This window comes from Coregonus lavaretus (genome assembly GCF_964263955.1).
Source record: "Coregonus lavaretus genome assembly, chromosome: 7".
In the NCBI taxonomy this organism is placed as follows: Eukaryota; Metazoa; Chordata; class Actinopteri; order Salmoniformes; family Salmonidae; genus Coregonus; species Coregonus lavaretus.
In genome coordinates this window covers 51,648,712-51,667,716 of record NC_139994.1, presented here as the reverse complement: position 1 = coordinate 51,667,716, position 19,005 = coordinate 51,648,712, and the positions used below count along the sequence as shown (strand labels likewise).

Here is a 19,005-nt window from a genome sequence, read left to right as displayed (position 1 = left end):
AATTTCCAGTTGCTTTAAGTAGCAACCACCTAAAAGGCCAGGCAGTCATCATCACTGGATCATTACTACTAACCTCAACATAGTTATAATAAAGTGTAACTTAGTAACAAGGAGCAACAATCACTCAAAATGAAACAAGACATAGAGTGATCTGTATGATGAAGACAATGACTCATGTGTTTGAGTGTGTAGTTTTGTCATTGAGTTTGTAGTGTATGTTATTCGTAGGTGTTACCGTCAATCAAGGAGTCTGCTCATACTGAACGTCGATCATAAGGTTTATTCAGATCATAAGCTTCAGCATGAGTAACAGGTGACATGACACCCGGAGAGCAGTAGTGTCGTCCAATTCTGATGTCTGCTCTGACCTATCTTCTTCGTGTACCCCTATTTATAACCAATGCAACAAGATGGCTCCCTCTGCTGGCCAGTTTACAATACACTTCCTGTCTATTATATGTTACATTATACTAACAACCAACATTCCATTTCGTCATGAAAAACATTTAACAAAGGCATAATCTTCAGATACGATATTCCCCCCTTTCGAGACGAAATAAACGTCTCGAAAACAAACAGAATAAGATTATGACTATTAACCATTTATCTCATTGAATATTCTTAACCTTAAACCCAAAAACATTCTCCTCTAGAGTGTAAATACCTTTCTATGAAATACCTGTTTATGAAGTGTAAATACATTACTATGACCCATGAAGAAATCTCTATGGAGTGTAAATACATTACTATGACATATGAACAACTGTTTATGAAGTATGAACACATTACTATGAATTATGAATAAATCTCTATGAAGTATGAACACATTACTATGAATTATGAATAACTCTTTATGGAGTGTAAATACATTACTATGAATTATGAATATATCTCTATGGAGTGTGAGAGCGAAAAACTGTCCAGCAGCCATCCATCCATATCAATCAAGACAGTAAAATTCTCTCACCGTCCCTCTGCCCCAGGCAACCACCGTCGGTACTCCAGATAACCTCATAACTCATGTAAATGCATTTGAAACTATGATGTAATTAAATACCCATGTAAACAAAATCCTATCCATAAATATCCACTCTCAGGCTGGTCAACCCATAGGACCTGAAAGGGAATCTCTCCCTGCTTAAACATTCTGTCCCTAACCCCATCGAAACAAACAAAAGCATCTACGATCCTCATCTGCATTCAATAACCTCAAACATAATTATACTAAAATCAATACCTAAGAATATGACACAATTATGTATTACACATGTCTATATTTCATTGCAGACACTGGAATGTAGTCCACTACACTTCGTCTCCCTGTAATGTCCTCTTCCAATGGACTTGTTGATGATGGAATCAGCCACACCCTCCTTGTTTCATCTCCTCCAGTCATATTGTCTTTGTTTGAGTATTCCAATCTCCACATGCTTCTGGAATGACAAGAAAATAAACGACCAAACAGTATCCTTTGCAAAACAACCACTTTCAAATTAAACCTCCATTTCACCTAAGAATTTAAAAAATGATACATAAATGATGCATGAATCACATTATCCATTCCCCCCATTGATTCATAAATCACACTAAAAATCATACTAAATTTGAAAAAACAATTTGAAAAATCATCAAATAATCCAAAATGATATTTATCCCTCAGTTCCACTTGTCCATCTTTATCCAGATCAGGAACAGTCCACACCGGCATCTGAGTGTTGTCTCCAGGCACCACTTCTCCAACCTATCTCAATCTCATAACTTTCTCAAAAGTCAGTACAAACATCACACAGTGTTATCAAAGCTTAAACTATAATCTGACCCATCACTGCCCCTACTGGCCTAATTGATATTGCAACCAAATCCTTTCAAATGCATCCCTTACAATGCATCCATAACCCCAGTGATATTATCTGAACTATCTGGACTCACAGTAATACACTAATATTTATCAATATTATCTTCCCAAATGTTACACCATACCATGAATGAAGTCCCCCCTTCTCCCTTAAACTTATTCTTCAATGATAGGCTTGAAGACTATGACATGTCGCCATGTGTCTGCTAAATGACTGAAATGTAAATGTAATGTCACCCTTTTAACCCTAGATTTAGCTGTGTCCAATGCTATCCCTCTTATAATGGTAAAACCTCATATGGAAGCTTCAACGTTGACCTGTAACAACATCCTATCCCCATAGGGTAAGAATATACTCTATCATAATTTCCCCTTATCCTCTAAAATTCCCATAGTCACATTGTCAGTCAAAAGCTAATCTTTTAACCATCAAAGTCCTGCTCTTCTTACTACCTGATATATAAAAAGTAACCTATTATTTGTCATTACTACCCTTAAGGTCATACTTATCCAAAGTTATCATCTAACATCCCAATCTGATCTTTCCATAAACATACCCCTTACCTCATATGTTTCATTAGAACAAACAACTTTTAGCCCTCAATATTTCACCTGAATACTTCAGAGTTTGCAATTACCTGATTTTACTTTCCCTCTTATAATGCTCATAGGGTAATCCCTTCACCCAAGAACACTTAAACCCTACTGGTCTGACAACTACATTATTTTATCGGTCAATGACTGTTGCCGATACCACAGTCATGACAAAGCATAACATTTACCCACACCCGTCAGAGGCCGCGCGACCGTCTAACACGTCTTGGGCTGGCATCCCCAACAGACATCAACCCTCAAGATTCCTCACTGACCCCACAGAATGAGTTAATCTATCTCTAATTTCCACAACAGAGGAACGAGCAGCACTGATCAGATGCCCCCCCCCTCTGTCATCAAAATCAAAAGACCTCATCCTGCAGCTTCCATGACGAATCTCTCTTCTCCATTTCAGATTAATCTATATTGTTTCTATTAATATCGGCTCTCCTTTTTTAACCCTATTCGTAATAACCTAAACCCCTGAGTCTCTCTTGCTGCCTCCTTCAATTTCAGAAAAGTTGTTGTCATCCTTCCTACATTTGCTATTACCATCGTATCATTAATCCCTTCCAAAGTTACCATTAAAGTAGTTGATTTAGCTGCTGTATTAACCCTAATTACTTCTAGTGCAAAATTTCCCATATCCTATGTGTATTATTCACTGTTGGAGTGACTACTGTCCATTCAGTTCTACTCCTCCTGAACTCCCTCAATGACTGTGAAAACTTCCACAGACTTCAAATCTTCCATTATAAGCGTTACTTTATGAATTACATTGCCCGTTAACCAATAATTCCTAACCGAAACAAATTCTAATGCTTGCCCTAAATAAGTACACATATATTCTCCCTAACCTTTCTCTATAATATTACGCAACATAAGTGAACAGTCACTCCTAACCCTATTCCAAACTATACCTCCTTCTACTCCTGGTCCTGATAACAATACTTATTCTCCATAATTATCTCTCCATATGAGAGAAACGTCCCCATCTTAAACCCTAATAAGTATTTTTCCCCCTAAAATTGGTGCTGTATTGGTTCCCTTATAATCAAATGCAATATGTTTATGACTTTAATACCTATCAATGTTGAAAGAGTTAAATTGCTTCTCCCTGTTGTTATAATAGACTGAAGTGTTAATGTCCTTAGTTACTCCTAGTTTTCCCCAAAGGAAAAAAAAATGGTCTTTGCTTGTACTTCCATCTATCACCACTAGTGTCACTTTTTCCCCCTTTCAGTTCTACCTCTAAACTTTAAACTTTTGATTACACAAAATACACCTATAATGACATTGATCTCCCTGCTGGAAACTGTAAATATAGATACTCAATCACCCTCAATCTTCTCTTATCATTCAGCAACACATACTTTCTCAATGCATCTGCTCCTAACCGATCTAAACTCCTCCCCTATCTTCCCACTAAACGTTAAAATGTCCTTCCTCACTGTTCTCTCTCTGTCTTACTACTAACTTTGAAACTTAGCTTACTGTCTCAGAGTTCCTTCACCCCTAGTTCTCCTAACCTATTTTAATCTAATCTTTTCTCTCATAACATTTAAAACCTTTTCCCCTGATTTATTGACAAAATCTCTTACCACCAAATTTTAGAATATGTGATTGGGAAAGTTCCCCACCTGCTTCTGACTCATTACACACAGACTTGGCAAAACCGACTAAACACCTTTTAGCCTAACCTCAAATCTCTTAGTGTAAGAATGTAACCCAAAATAACAGTCACCCCTATTAAGTTTTTTCCCAGACAGATTGTCTAACAGGCAATCTAATACATTATCATCCTTCCTATGATATTTATCTTTTAAGCAAATGATTCCCCAAAAACCCTACTTTTTAAAATAGTCTCCCAGACAGTCAGTCGTCTATTGTGCCTCTGATTGACTACTTCAATTTACACCATGCATCTCTTCCCACAATGTCATTGGTATATTGTCTCTTTTAATTCCTATTTGACTTCTATAGCAGAGCTCAATTGATTCCCTAAGAGTATTTAAACTGTTTTACTACCTCAAATCCCTATCCTAATTAGTTTACTTTACAGAGTGATATGTTTAACCTCTTTAGACTGAACCCAGATAAGTTTTCCCCTATTCACTATCACTTCTAATTGTCGGTTGTTTCAACTGTTAGCTATTTTCTCTTCTTCTCTAATCAAGGCTCTCAGCAATGCACCCATTCCGGATATTCTCGGCACTCTAGAATATTTAGTGTTCACCTGAAGCACAGGTGATCTTCACTTGCTCGTTGATCTTCCTCTGTTTCTTCTTCTCCAATTCTGTGTCTGTCCAGAAACTGACCGTCGATATGGAACATCTGGTCCCCCCTTGGTTGGTACAATTGCCTTTGATATTGTTCAGTTAAAGCTGTAACAGTGATTGTTGATTTGATTCACTCTGATTCTTCATAACCAACACTTATTTTCTTCTTCTCCACCACCCGTTATAAGTTGTATTTGATAGAGTTTTCTTCGTCCGGTTCTTCTCGTTGTGGACCTATCAGTATTCTCTATCAGTATTCTTCAAAAGGTTATCTTCTAAGTTCTGTCCTTGAAATATCGTCTTCCATCATCTTCTTACTTTTCTTCAGCATCTTTGCCTCCATGTATTCTTCTTCTCCTCCAATTCTTGCCACTTCCTTCTGATCACAGAGTCACCTCCACCCATGACCTCTCATCATCATCATCCTCTTCTCCTTAAGTTCCCAGACATCCCGATTTTCCTTCCTTCTTCTGGATTCATCTTCATCGTTGTTTCTGCTCATATTCGTCTTCATCTCTGATGCCACAATCACCCTGCTGGATGATGTCTTTCTGCTGAATCCATATGTGAGAATGGTGTACTAACTTCTGCCATTAGTCTCTCCTAACACTAGTCTACTTTGATTAAAAAATGACTATTTTAATCAATTTCCCCCTATATCAAGCCCTTTATATTCCTTTATTGTGAACTATCCTATTTTAGACTATTTAAGTTATATAGACTTCCCCCCTGTAATTCTTAATATAACCTAACAACTCCAAATAAATCCAAATAAGTAAATTAAAAATCCTGAATAATTAAAACCAATTTTTATTCCTATATCCTATGTCACCACCTTATCCATTAGTGTTGAGTATATTACCACAGCCCATCAACTGCCAGTAAATACAAGTTAGTCATCTTCAGACTAAAATACCCCTAAACAAAGCCTTTAACCCCTTGCTCTATAACCCCTAATTATCATAAATTTAAAGAATAATGTCAGTACCTGATTTCCAATCGAACTGCAATCCAGCCCAGTGATGCACATAGCCTCCAAAATGGAACTTTTATTGAAATAGAATTTGCCAAGCCCCTTGCAAAATCGTCATAACATCACATATCCTGTTAGGGAAAGATCTTGTAACCATAATCAGTACCAAACCCTTTTTGACTTGATCCTCTGCCACGTGACGTGATCACTTCCTGTATCTCCTCACTCCTCTCACTTAGCGTTCCTCTCATATGACAGAAGAACAAAGACACAACATAACATTTAGTCGTTAATGCAGTCACTGAGTATCTCCAACCATTCAATATTCGTTTGTTCTACATTATTCACTCTAAGACTAAACTCAGAATTAAATAAATCGCTCAAAAACCTTTTTATTTTTTATTTTAATCCGTTATTTAATTCTTTAATTAAATGTATTATAATCCGCTACCATATATCTAATTTATAAATTCAATAGGCTACAAAGCAAGTTTCATCTTCAACCAATCTCTAAACTAGAATACTCGTGCTAAAATCTCTCTGTCTGTGTGTTTCTCCGTCTCCCTGCAGCCCCCATGTGTTGTTTTGCAGAATCCCACGCATGCGCAAATATCATTTATTACATAGATCGCTCCAAAACATTTCATTTAATCTTAATCGTTTTATTTTAATTAATTATACTCCGTCAACATATATTTGATCTATAAATGTACTACATCGCCAAATAGTTTAACGTTCACATAACAGTTACTTTAACGATTTTTAAAAGTCGTGTTCACCTCTCTCTTCCGGTAGCCCTTACCCCTGAAAAGAAGCCTGAAACAATCACATGACCGTACTGGCCACCATTTTGTTCCGTCGCCTCAGCACGACCGCATGTCGAAGATTCAGTGCCGTAAACCAAAACGTGTCCTAATCTCGTGTCATAAACTCCCCCTTTCTGTAGTGTAGTGTCGCAAAATTAAACGCATGCGCACAACCATTCAAAAATACTTTTCACCGTGGAAGAAAGATTCTCTCTTCTCTCTCCCCAAACAGAAAGAATAACAGCCAGCTGTAACTTCATTTCCCCCTTATAGTCAAACAACATTTAACAGCGCTCACAAAACATACAACCTGACTTACAGACAGTGACAAGTTTAAGAGACTTTCACCCATCGCAATGGAATCTCTAAGGATATCCATTAGCATGTAGCACGCAATACAATTAGCATTCAACCTTAGCAGCTAGCTTAGCCTACGGTACATCGTGACACAAAACACAATTAACACTAGCCTCCACCTCAGCCACCATGATGTAGCATGACAAAAAATTAGCCTTTAGCCTCAAGCCTTAGCATTTAGCATTTCACCACGATGTACCACGTGACCCGAACCATACAATCAAGCCTTAGCAACGAGGCACCACGTGGCCTGAAACAATCCAGCCTTAACACCAACCTCCAGCTAAGTGTAGCCTACTAGCTATACAAATGAACACCCCGCACCGTGGCCCAATCATTTTCCATGATTATCAATAATATCTCCTTCTAACTTTGTGTTGCCGTAAGTTCTGGATAATCATAGAGAGGTTACCCCAAGCATTATAGTTCGTCAACCATACGATGAGTATATAACATACATATAATCCATCCAGCTTAATAATTCCCTGAATTAACCATACACCACATAACGCGTTGCAAGGATTTTATGGCCCATTCCTATGAATCGCCTCGATTCGAGGGCTTTTCCAGATTCCCCGGTGCCCTAATTATGCAGACGTCTTCCAACCTTTATTCTCTACCAATCCATTGTCCTAAACATGCTATTATTCCCCATTTACCCATCAACCCAATTTAGAATATTTGTTATCAGACTCCGAATCAACAACAACACCATACCTCAATAACGACCCAAGTACTTTTAACTGTGCACCGTCAAAGCCCTCTCCCCAATCAACGAAATGACTAGGGTCCAAAGTTTGTGAATCATCTCACCTTTAGCCGGCTTGAACAATAGTCAATTCACGAATCCAGGAAAGGGACCAATAACGATGCAATCAATATCTCAGCGGAGCCTCCATTATGTAGTGTATGTTATTCGTAGGTGTTACCGTCAATCAAGGAGTCTGCTCATACTGAACGTCGATCATAAGGTTTATTCAGATCATAAGCTTCAGCATGAGTAACAGGTGACATGACACCCGGAGAGCAGTAGTGTCGTCCAATTCTGATGTCTGCTCTGACCTATCTTCTTCGTGTACCCCTATTTATAACCAATGCAACAAGATGGCTCCCTCTGCTGGCCAGTTTACAATACACTTCCTGTCTATTATATGTTACATTATACTAACAACCAACATTCCATTTCGTCATGAAAAACATTTAACAAAGGCATAATCTTCAGATACGATAAGTTCCAGAGTGTTTGTATAAGTAAGGCACACAACCTTGGTCATATCTCCTCTGAAATGTCTTGACCTTCTTTTAGATGTGTTGATAGCATGACACTCACATCCACCCACACACAGCTAACAAGTTCACAGGTACTTGCGGTCTGCTCTAAGTACGAGGCCATATATAGGCTTTGGTCAGGCCTGCTGGCCTTGTACACACAGGACCCTCCTACGTGCTCTCTGTGTCTCTGTGGTTTTCAGCAGGATGTCTATCTGGCGTCAGTCTGTTGTTTTCACATTTGTTACTGTTGTTCATGTTCCTTCTGACAGCTTAGAGTAACTGCAAACCGGTTCTTTATAAACTTTCTCGGATGTATATAGTTATCTGAAATCAGTCTCAAACTGCAAAGAACTGCTAATGAACTCTATTTGAGCTCTCCAGGTTAAGCATATCATGTAATGTGTAATACAGCACCATCTATTCGATATCTATGGGCTCAGGGGGAGGGGCCATTTTGTGATGATGTCATGGGAGAACTAGTACATTCTCAATCAGACAAGTGTTCTAGGACTACTGCAGGGTTCTCTGTAAGGAGACCAATAGAGGAGGATCCTCCTTCTGATAGATTGCCTCCTATGAGAACCACACTAACCAGAGAGTGATGCAGAGTGGATAAAGTGTGTCATGAATTGGTTATATTAGGCTGGGGTGTCCAATCATGCAGTCTCATTTTTCACCTAGTCGGCTCGGGGATTCGAACCAGCGACCTTTCGGTTACTGTCCCAATGCTCTTAACTGCAAGACAAGACATGTTCAATGTATAATAGCCTTCCTATGGGTCATCTGGAATACTGTAACCACTGAATGACCTGTTCAAAATAATAATAGTTTTCTTTCAAATACTTTAGGTACACTTGGTTTTGCTGGTCTTCTGCAATGGAGGCAAGATAAATCAATTTAACTAAAGTAAGTGTAGAAAACTAATAGTCTACTATTTTGACCCAGTGTTCTCGAGAGAGGTGAGAAAACTACTATTTTGACCCAGTGTTCTCCAGAGAGGTGAGAAAACTAATAGTCTACTATTTTGACCCAGTGTTCTCCAGAGAGGTGAGAAAACTAATAGTCTACTATTTTGACCCAGTGTTCTCCAGAGAGGGGAGAAAACTAATAGTCTACTATTTTGACCCAGTGTTCTCCAGAGAGGTGAGAAAACTAATAGTCTACTATTTTGACCCAGTGTTCTCCAGAGAGGTGAGAAAACCATAAATCACCAAACAAGTAAAACCTTCAAGACAGTTACTTACATTCTACAGCATCCTGTGTCTCAGTGAGTCCAGCCAGTAGACTGTGTGACTCTGTAGGGTGCAATAGACCACAAGACCATGGTCGTCTGAATCAGGCATTAACAAAGAAGATTGGGTCCAGTTCAACCAATCACCCATTAGCCCATTGTTGAAGTTTTGTACACATGGGTAGACTTTCTCCACCCAAGATGATATATTCAAAGATGGTGTCACTGTTTATGATATTTCTAATTCTCAAACAAATTGTTAAGTTATATAACTTTACCAAGGACATCACTGGGACTAAAGGTCTGAGTGTGAAGAGAGGAGTTGACAGCTTTAACCTGAACATCTCCAAGACCCAGTTAGGGGACTCAGCTACATACTACTGCGGTGCTATTGAAGTGGGCAAAGTCAAATTTTGAGAAGGAGCTTGTCACGCCCTGGCTCTGGGGACTCTGAAATGTTGAGCCAGGGTGTGTAGTTTCTATGTTTTATTTTCTATGTTTAGATTCTAGATCGTGTTTTCTATGTTGGCCGGTTGGTTCCCAATCAGAGGCAGCTGTAGCTTGTTGTCTCTGATTGGGGACCATACTTAGGCAGCCTGTTTTGCACTGTTGTTTGTGGGATCTTGTTCCGTAAGGTTTGTTTTGGTGTTAACCTAGGACTTCACGTATCGTCTATCACGCTGCGCCTTGGTCCGCTTCTTATGACGATCGTGACAGAAGATCCCACCAAAATAGGACCAAGCAGCGTGTCCAGGAGCGGACAGCCTGGACTTGGGAGGAGATCCTGGACGGGAAGGGATCCTGGACTTGGAAGGAAATCCAGGCCGGAATGGATCGCCGTCCGTGGGAGGAAACTGTGGAGGCGCGCTGTAGAGAGGAGAAACGGCGCCAACCGGGCCGTCGTCGGACAAGCGAGAGGCAACCCCAATAAAACATTTTGGGGGGGCACACGGCGTGGACGACGAGGCGGCAGGAGGCAGCAACAGGGCGAAGCTGCAGACTAGGAGAGGAGGCCACCAGGTTACGGGGGCTATTGGTCCAGAGGGAGCAGGAGTTAATTGGTCAGAGGGAGGAGCTACAGGATGCGTTAAGGGAGAAGGAGAGTGTAGAGGCACGGCGAGAGGAGCTGGTTAGGCAGCAGAAGGAGCGGAGGTTTATAGGGCCCGTTCCGGTCCGGCCCGTTCCTGATCCCCGCACTAAGCCAGTGGTGCGTGTTCCCAGTACGGTCCGGCCCGTTCCTGCTCCCCGCACTAAGGCAGTGGTGCGCGTCGTCAGCCCGGTCCGGCCCGTTCCTGCTCCCCGCACCAAGCCAGTGGTGCGCGTCGCCAGCCCGGTCCGGCCTGTTCCTGCTGCCCGCACCAAGCCAGTGGTGCGCATCTAAAGCCCAGTCCGGCCTGTTCCTGCTCCCCGCACTAAGCTAGTGGTGCGTGTTCCCAGTCCGGCCCGGCCCGTTCCTGCTCCCCGCACTAAGGTAGTGGTGCGTATTCCCAGTCCGGCCCGGCCTGTTCCTGCTCCCCGCACCAAGCCAGTGGTGCGTGTTCCCAGTCCGGCCCGGCCCGTTCCTGCTCCCTGCACTAAGCTAGTGGTGCGTGTTCCCAGTCCAGCCTGGCCCGTTCCTGCTCCCCGCACCAAGCCAGTGGTGCGTGTTCCCAGTCCGGCCCGGCCCGTTCCTGCCCCTAGCACCAAGCCAGTGGTGCGCATCACCAGCCCGGTCCGGCCTGTTCCTGTCCCTCGCACCAAGCCAGTGGTGCGCATCGCCAGCCCGGTCCGGCCTGTTCCTGCCCCTCGCACCAAGCCAGTGGTGCGCGTCGCCAGCCCGGTCCAGCCTGTTCCTGCCCCTCGCACCAAGCCAGTGGTGCGCGTCGCCAGCCCGGTCCGGCCTGTTCCTGCTCCCCGCACCAAGCCAGTGGTGCGCGTCGTCAGCCCGGTCCGGCCCGTACCTGCTCCCCGCACCAAGCCAGTGGTGCGCGTCGTCAGCCCGGTCCGGCCCGTTCCTACTCCCCGCACCAAGCCAGTGGTGCGCGTCGTCAGCCCGGTCCGGCCCGTTCCTGCTCCCCGCACCAAGCCAGTGGTGCGCGTCGTCAGCCCGGTCCGGCCCGTTCCTGCTCCCCGCACCAAGCCAGTGGTGCGTGTGTCCAGTCCGGCACGGCCCGTGCCTGTTCCACTCAAGTGCTCCACTCCGGAGCCAGAGCAATCCGCTCCAACGGGGTCCGGTCCAACTCCAGTCAGCGGATCCACTCCGGAGCCAGAGCAATCCGCTCCACCGGTGTCCAGTCCAGCTCCGGCCAGCGGCTCCAGTCCGGAGCCTGTACGGTTTGATCCACTGTCGTCGGGTCCAGCTCCAGTCAACGGTGCCAGACCAGATCAGGGGCGCAACGGGGAGGTGGAGAGAAAGTGGTGGTCGTGCCTGGAGCCGGATCCACCTCCGAGGCGTAATGCGCACCCGGCCCCTACCCTGTTGTGTTTGTATGGCGCGGTCGCAGTCCGCGCCTTTGGGGGGGGGGGGGGGGGGGGTACTGTCACGCCCTGGCTCTGGGGACTCTGAAATGTTGAGCCAGGGTGTGTAGTTTTTATGTTATATTTTCTATGTTTCGATTCTAGATCGTGTTTTCTATGTTGGCCGGTTGGTTCCCAATCAGAGGCAGCTGTAGCTCGTTGTCTCTGATTGGGGACAATACTTAGGCAGCCTGTTTTGCACTGTTGTTTGTGGGATCTTGTTCCGTAAGGTTTGTTTGGGTGTTAACCTAGGACTTCACGTATCGTTTTTGTTGTTTTGGTTCGTGTTGTGAGTGTACTAAATAAAGTATGTACGCCTATCACGCTGCGCCTTGGTCCGCTTCTTGTAACGATCGTGACAGAGCTGTTTTGATTGTCAAAGGTAAACTAACTTAGTTTTTTATTTGGGATTTTCATTTTGCATCCATGAAACTCTAAATATCCATAAGAAATTGTCAATAAATAAATCTAGCAGGCCAATACAATTGACACACCATGATCTTAATCTGTCACTCTTTTCAGATTTAGAGTCCAACACCATGTCTGTTGCACAGTAGCCTTTGTCTGAGTCAGTCCAGCCAGGAGACTCTGTGACTCTGAACTGTACAATACACACTGAGACCTGTGTAGGAGAACACCGTGTCTATTGGTTCAGAAATAACACTTGAGTTAGTAAATTAATGACAGGGATAAGACTGACTTTCACTCTGTTGGTGTTTCCCCCACATACCCTCACAGTAAAGCTCCAGCCCTGTTCACCCTACATGTCAGAATATGTTCAATGTATAACAGTCCTCCTATAGGTCATCAGGAGTACTGTCTGTAACTGTTGCATGGGGTGGGGCTAAACCTATCTAAGACACACAACTGAGTTTGACACCAAGAGCATACAGGTACATGTATGTGTAATGTATGCTTGAAAATGTACTGCATACTTACCAGATAACATTATAGTTTTAACCCACTTTACTGAAGGATATTCATATATTCTCTTTACGCCATGCCTGAGTATTGGACATCTTTGATTCAGCTTGTACCTAAAAAGAAAACTATACAATGTTAAAAAAATAATCAATTATCATCTAGACACAACAAATTGTGTATGCTTCATCCACCCTCTAGAAAATATCCTATACAGTAAGCATTGGTTGATTTTGCATGGATTATATGAGTGATTTTCAGTTACGAAGACCATGATGGGCTGAAGAAGGTGTTAACAAAAATGACGCGTCCAGTTCGACCAATCACCAATAACCCCATTGTTGAAGTGTTGTCTACATGGGAGGACTGTTTCCACTCAAGACACAGGTTGTGAAGAGGACAACTTCAAAGATGATCACACTGAGTCTGTTACTGGCACTTCTTGTAGAGATGGGTAAGTTCAACTTTTATATTTCTCTGCTTAAGGGATGTACACTCAGGTACATTATTGATGCAATTAATAGACGTATGTTTTGGGTATATAAAGGACTTTTGTAAGTGATGGATGATGTCTCTGTCTGTATTCTAGCTGCTGCACAATCCTCGGAAATTAATCTTGTTACAGCCAATGTTGGAGAGACAGTGACTTTGCACTGCTTCTATAAAGGCAACCTGGCACTGTACTTTATGTGGTACAAGCAAACAATGGGTGACAATCTTCAAATCTTATCAGTATTTTACAAGTATAACAAGAATGCAACATTTTACAATGAATTTAAGGGTAACATTCGCTTCTCAGTGCAAAGCGGTGAAGGAATGAATCACCTAAAGATCTCAGACATTCAGCTCTCTGATTCAGCCACATATTACTGTGGGAACTCGTATGCCAACCAGGTGATGTTTGAAGAAGGAGCCATTCTTATTGTGAAAGGTACAACTGAATTTTGAATGAAAGGAAATAGTAACTAATGTTCTGCAACTATAATCTTGAGGGCTTTTCCACATTACGTTTTGGATACAATGGTTTAATGATGCTGTATTTGCATCATCAGATATTACTGTGTATGATTTCAACATTGTTAAGTTGGGACACAACATAGAGAACAGATTTACTGACTTATAAACCTTCTTGTCAGGATCAGGGTCCAGAAACATGTCTGTGCTCCAGCAGCCTGTGTCTGAGTCAGTCCAGCCAGGAGACTCTGTGACTCTGAACTGTACAATACACACTGAGACCTGTGTAGGAGAACACAGTGTCTATTGGTTCAGACATGGCTCAGGAGTATCCCGTCCAGGAATCATTTACACCCATGGAAACAGGCATGATCAGTGTGAGAAAAGCCCTGAGGCTGGGTCTCCTACACAGAGCTGTGTCTACAACCTCCACAAGAGGAACCTCAGCCTCTCTGATGCTGGGACTTATTACTGTGCTGTGGCCTCATGTTGGGAGATACTATTTGGGAACGGGACCAAGCTGGACATTCAAGGTAAATCCCATTTAATCTGTAAATATCCCCAACAATACTGTATATTTATGCAAATGGCCTACCTCCAAATGATCATATACATTTGTCTCAACAAGCTATACAATATCACCATTAGCTTTTGATGCCATATTTTACTGTTTGATGATCTTCCTAAGCGCTCATGAATACAATATGAATTCCCTGATATCCTTTCCACAGTTCCAGAGCATGATCCTCCATTTGATCTGAGTCCTACTGTTCTGGCCTTGGTCGTCTCCAACATCGTTCTGGGGATAGTGACCCTTCTACTTGTCTGGGCGCTGTGCAAGACTCAGAACAGAGATAGCAGAGGTATTACTGTATATCTAATGTATCCAATGTATCTAACGTTATAGCTGATGTATCTAATGTTTCATACATCTCTATGCGATGTACCTTCTGTAAATATCAGTTAAATGACCAAAGTATAAGCATTGTTAATTAACTACAGGAGGTTAAAAAGAGATTGTCATAAAAATAATAGGTGGCCTTCCTCTATTTCAATCTCTTTGAAGGGAGGACAGACGTCCCAACGTCCCAGGGCAATCAGGTACATTTGTCAACATCTATAAACAAAGTATATTTTCAGTTTTTACAAGAAACTGCCATTTACCTTTCCTTACGGCTAGTATTCAGCTGTTTGTGCTTTATATGTTATTAAGCTTTATTGGAAGTAATAGGTCACTTTACTAGATGAAGCCTTCTGATCTTTGTGATCGTTATTAATTTTTCCATGGAACTTCTGTCTGTCACTGTTCCACTGACTGTCAGGTCATTGTAGTGGGTGTACAGTCTGAACAGTCCTGTCTTTTGTGGAGTGTTTTCTTCCACAGGAGAATATAAACATTATATAGTAGATCATGATATCGTCATAATGTATTTCCTCATGGCTCCACCCCCCTCAGAATCAAGACAGTGACATGTTGAACTATGCAGCTGTGAGTTTCACCCCCAAGAAGAACTCCTCCTCCTCTAGAAGAGCAAGAGAGAAGACCAGCAGAGAGGATGCAGTGTACTCTGAGGTCAGATACCTGCAGCAGCAGTGAAAGATATCACCACTGTCACAAAGACATCAAGAATAATTTTTTAAAAACTATTTGTAGCCTAATGAAACAGCTTTTAGTAATTGAAATTAGTATGGAATTTACAATGCAACAAAAAAATGTAATTTTAACATTGTCTGTATGTTAGATGTACAGTGGGGGAAAAAAGTATTTAGTCAGCCACCAATTGTGCAAGTTCTCCCACTTAAAAAGATGAGAGAGGCTTGTAATTTTCATCATAGGTACACGTCAACTATGACAGACAAATTGAGAATTTTTGTTTCCAGAAAATCACATTGTAGGATTTTTAATGAATTTATTTGCAAATTATGGTGGAAAATAAGTATTTGGTCACCTACAAACAAGCAAGATTTCTGGCTCTCACAGACCTGTAACTTCTTCTTTAAGAGGCCCCTCTGTCCTCCACTCGTTACCTGTATGAATGGCACCTGTTTGAACTTGTTATCAGTATAAAAGACACCTGTCCACAACCTCAAACAGTCACACTCCAAACTCCACTATGGCCAAGACCAAAGAGCTGTCAAAGGACAACAGAAACAAAATTGTAGACCTGCACCAGGCTGGGAAGACTGAATCTGCAATAGGTAAACAGCTTGGTTTGAAGAAATCAACTGTGGGAGCAATTATTAGGAAATGGAAGACATACAAGACCACTGATAATCTCCATCGATCTGGGGCTCCACGCAAGATATCACCCTGTGGGGTCAAAATGATCACAAGAACGGTGAGCAAAAATCCCAGAACCACACGGGGGGACCTAGTGAATGACCTGCAGAGAGCTGGGACCAAAGTAACAAAGCCTACCATCAGTAACACACTACGCCGCCAGGGATTCAAATCCTGCAGTGCCAGATGTGTCCCCCTGCTTAAGCCAGTACATGTCCAGGCCCGTCTGAAGTTTGCTAGAGTGCATTTGGATGAATGTCATATGGTCAGATGAAACCAAAATATAACTTTTTGGTAAAAACTCAACTCGTTGTGTTTGGAGGACAAAGAATGCTGAGTTGCATCCAAAGAACACCATACCTACTGTGAAGCATGGGGGTGGAAACATCATGCTTTGGGGCTGTTTTTCAGCAAAGGGACCAGGACGACTGATCCGTGTAAAGGAAAGAATGAATGGGGCCATGTATCGTGAGATTTTGAGTGAAAACCTCCTTCCATCAGCAAGGGAATTGAAGATGAAACGTGGCTGGGTCTTTCAGCATGACAATGATTCCAAACACACCGCCCGGGCAACAAAGGAGTGGCTTCGTAAGAAGCATTTCAAGGTCCTGGAGTGGCCTAGCCAGTCTCCAGATCTCAACCCCATAGAAAATCTTTGGAGGGAGTTGAAAGTCCGTGTTGCCCAGCGACAGCCCCAAAACATCACTGCTCTAGAGGAGATCTGCATGGAGGAATGGGCCAAAATACCAGCAACAGTGTGTGAAAACCTTGTGAAGACTTACAGAAAACGTTTGACCTGTGTCATTGCCAACAAAGGGTATATAACAAAGTATTGAGAAACTTTTGTTATTGACCAAATACTTATTTTCCACGATAATCTGCAAATAAATTCATTAAAAATCCTACAATGTGATTTTCTGGATTTTTTTTCTCATTTTGTCTGTCATAGTTGACGTGTACCTATGATGATTAAGTGGGAGAACTTGCACAATTGGTGGCTGACTAAATACTTTTTTTCCCCACTGTATATAATGATCCTGTAATGTCTTAAATAGCCATAACTTTTTACAGCTTGTAAGAAATAATCTGACAGAGAATCCCATTTTTGCTGTATGACTGTGTGTTTTTAACATAATAAATCATTCATTTATACTGTGCCTTGCAAAAGTAATTGAAAACAGAAATAACGGAAAAGTGGTGCGTGCATATGTATTCACCCCCTTTGCTATGAAGCCCCTAAATTAGATCTGGTTCAACCAATTACCTTCAGAAGTTACATAATTAGTTAAATAAAGTCCACCTGAGTGCAATCTAAGTGTCACATGATCTCAGTATATATACACCTGTTCTGAAAGGCCCCAGAGTCTGCAACACCACTAAGCAAGGGGCACCACCAAGCAAGCGGCACCATGAAGACCAAGGAGCACTCCAAACAAGTCAGGGACAAGGTTGTGGAGAAGTACAGATCAGGGTGGGGTTATAAAAAAATATCAGAAACTTTGAACATCTCATGGGACACCATTAAATCCATTATTAAAAAATGGAAAGAATATGGCACAACAACAAACCTGCCAAGAGAGGGCCGCCCACCAAAACTCACGGACCAGGCAAGGAGGGCATTAATCAGAGAGGCAACAAAGAGACCAAAGATAACCCTGAAGGAGCTGCAAAGCTCCACAGCGGAGATTGGAGTATCTGTCCATAGTACCACTTTAAGCCGTACACTCCACAGAGCTGGGCTTTACGGAAGAGTGGCCAGAAAAAAACCAGTTTCTTCAAGAAAAAAATAAGCAAACATGTTTGGTGTTCGCCAAAAGGCATGTGGGAGACTCCCCAAACATATGGAAGAAGGTACTCTGGTCAGATGAGACTAAAATTGAGCTTTTTGGCCATCAAGGAAAACACTATATCTGGCGCAAACCCAACACCTCTCATCACCCCGAGAACACCATCCCCACAGTGAAGCATGGCGGTGGCAGCATCATGCTGCGGGGATGTTTTTCATCAGCAGGGACTGGGAAACTGGTCAGAATTGAAGGAATGATGGATGACGCTATATACAGGGAAATTCTTGAGGGAAACCTGTTTCAGTCTTCCAGAGATATGAGGTTCACCTTCCAGCAGGACAATTTACATTTTAGTCATTTAGCAGATGCTCTTATCCAGAGCGACTTACAGTTAGTGAGTGCATACACTTTCATAATGGCCCCCCGTGGGAAACGAACCCACAACCCTGGCGTTGCAAGCGCCATGCTCTACCAACTGAGCTACTTGGGGCTTAAAGATTGCTGTACACCAACGGAACCCATCCAACTTGAAGGAGCTGGAGCAGTTTTGCTTGAAGAATGGGCAAAAATCCCAGTGGCTAGATGTGCCAAGCTTATAGAGACATACCCCAAGAGACTTGCAGCTGTTGTTGCTGCAAAAGGTGGCTCTTCAAAGTATTGACTTTGGGGGGGTGAATAGTTATGCACGCTCAAGTTTTCAGTTTTTTTGTCTTATTTCTTGTTTGTTTCACAATAAAAAATATTTAGCATCTTCAAAATAGTAGGCATGTTGTGTAAATCAAATGATACAAACCCCCCCCCCAAAATCAATTTTAATTCAAGCTTGTAAGGCAACAAAATAGGAAAAATGCCATTGTGGGTGAATACTTTCGCAAGCCAGTCTGTACATCTCTATTCTCTGTCTAAAGAACATCTCTGCAACCACATATAAAAAATATAATATGATTAAATGGAATAGCAGTTTAGCTGAATATGTGTCAGGCTCCATCACACCATTAAAAATGGAAGAACACTAACACACATCTATTTCTTATCACAGAAGAGGTGCCTTTTTATTTAACCATTCTTTAACCATGTTAATTCTCATTGATATACAAATAACATTTTCAAGAGAGATCTGGTTCTTGAGAATCTCTCTGACTCCACATACCACATAGACAAACATGTATATGATTTGCAATAAATGCTCTCTTTGTAAG

At 42.2% G+C, this 19,005-nt stretch overlaps 1 protein-coding gene across 1 annotated transcript; it reads left to right on the top strand.

The window, feature by feature from the left end:
- Positions 1-13,234: 13,234 nt before the first annotated feature.
- On the top strand, positions 13,235-15,335 carry LOC311132568 (uncharacterized protein; the record flags this gene model as incomplete). Its single annotated transcript, XM_084165827.1, has 6 exons — positions 13,235-13,238; positions 13,374-13,715; positions 13,921-14,271; positions 14,470-14,601; positions 14,805-14,839; positions 15,195-15,335. 6 exons carry the CDS (start codon positions 13,235-13,237, stop codon positions 15,333-15,335), a joined length of 1,005 nt encoding a protein of 334 aa, XP_084021953.1.
- Positions 15,336-19,005: the final 3,670 nt, after the last annotated feature.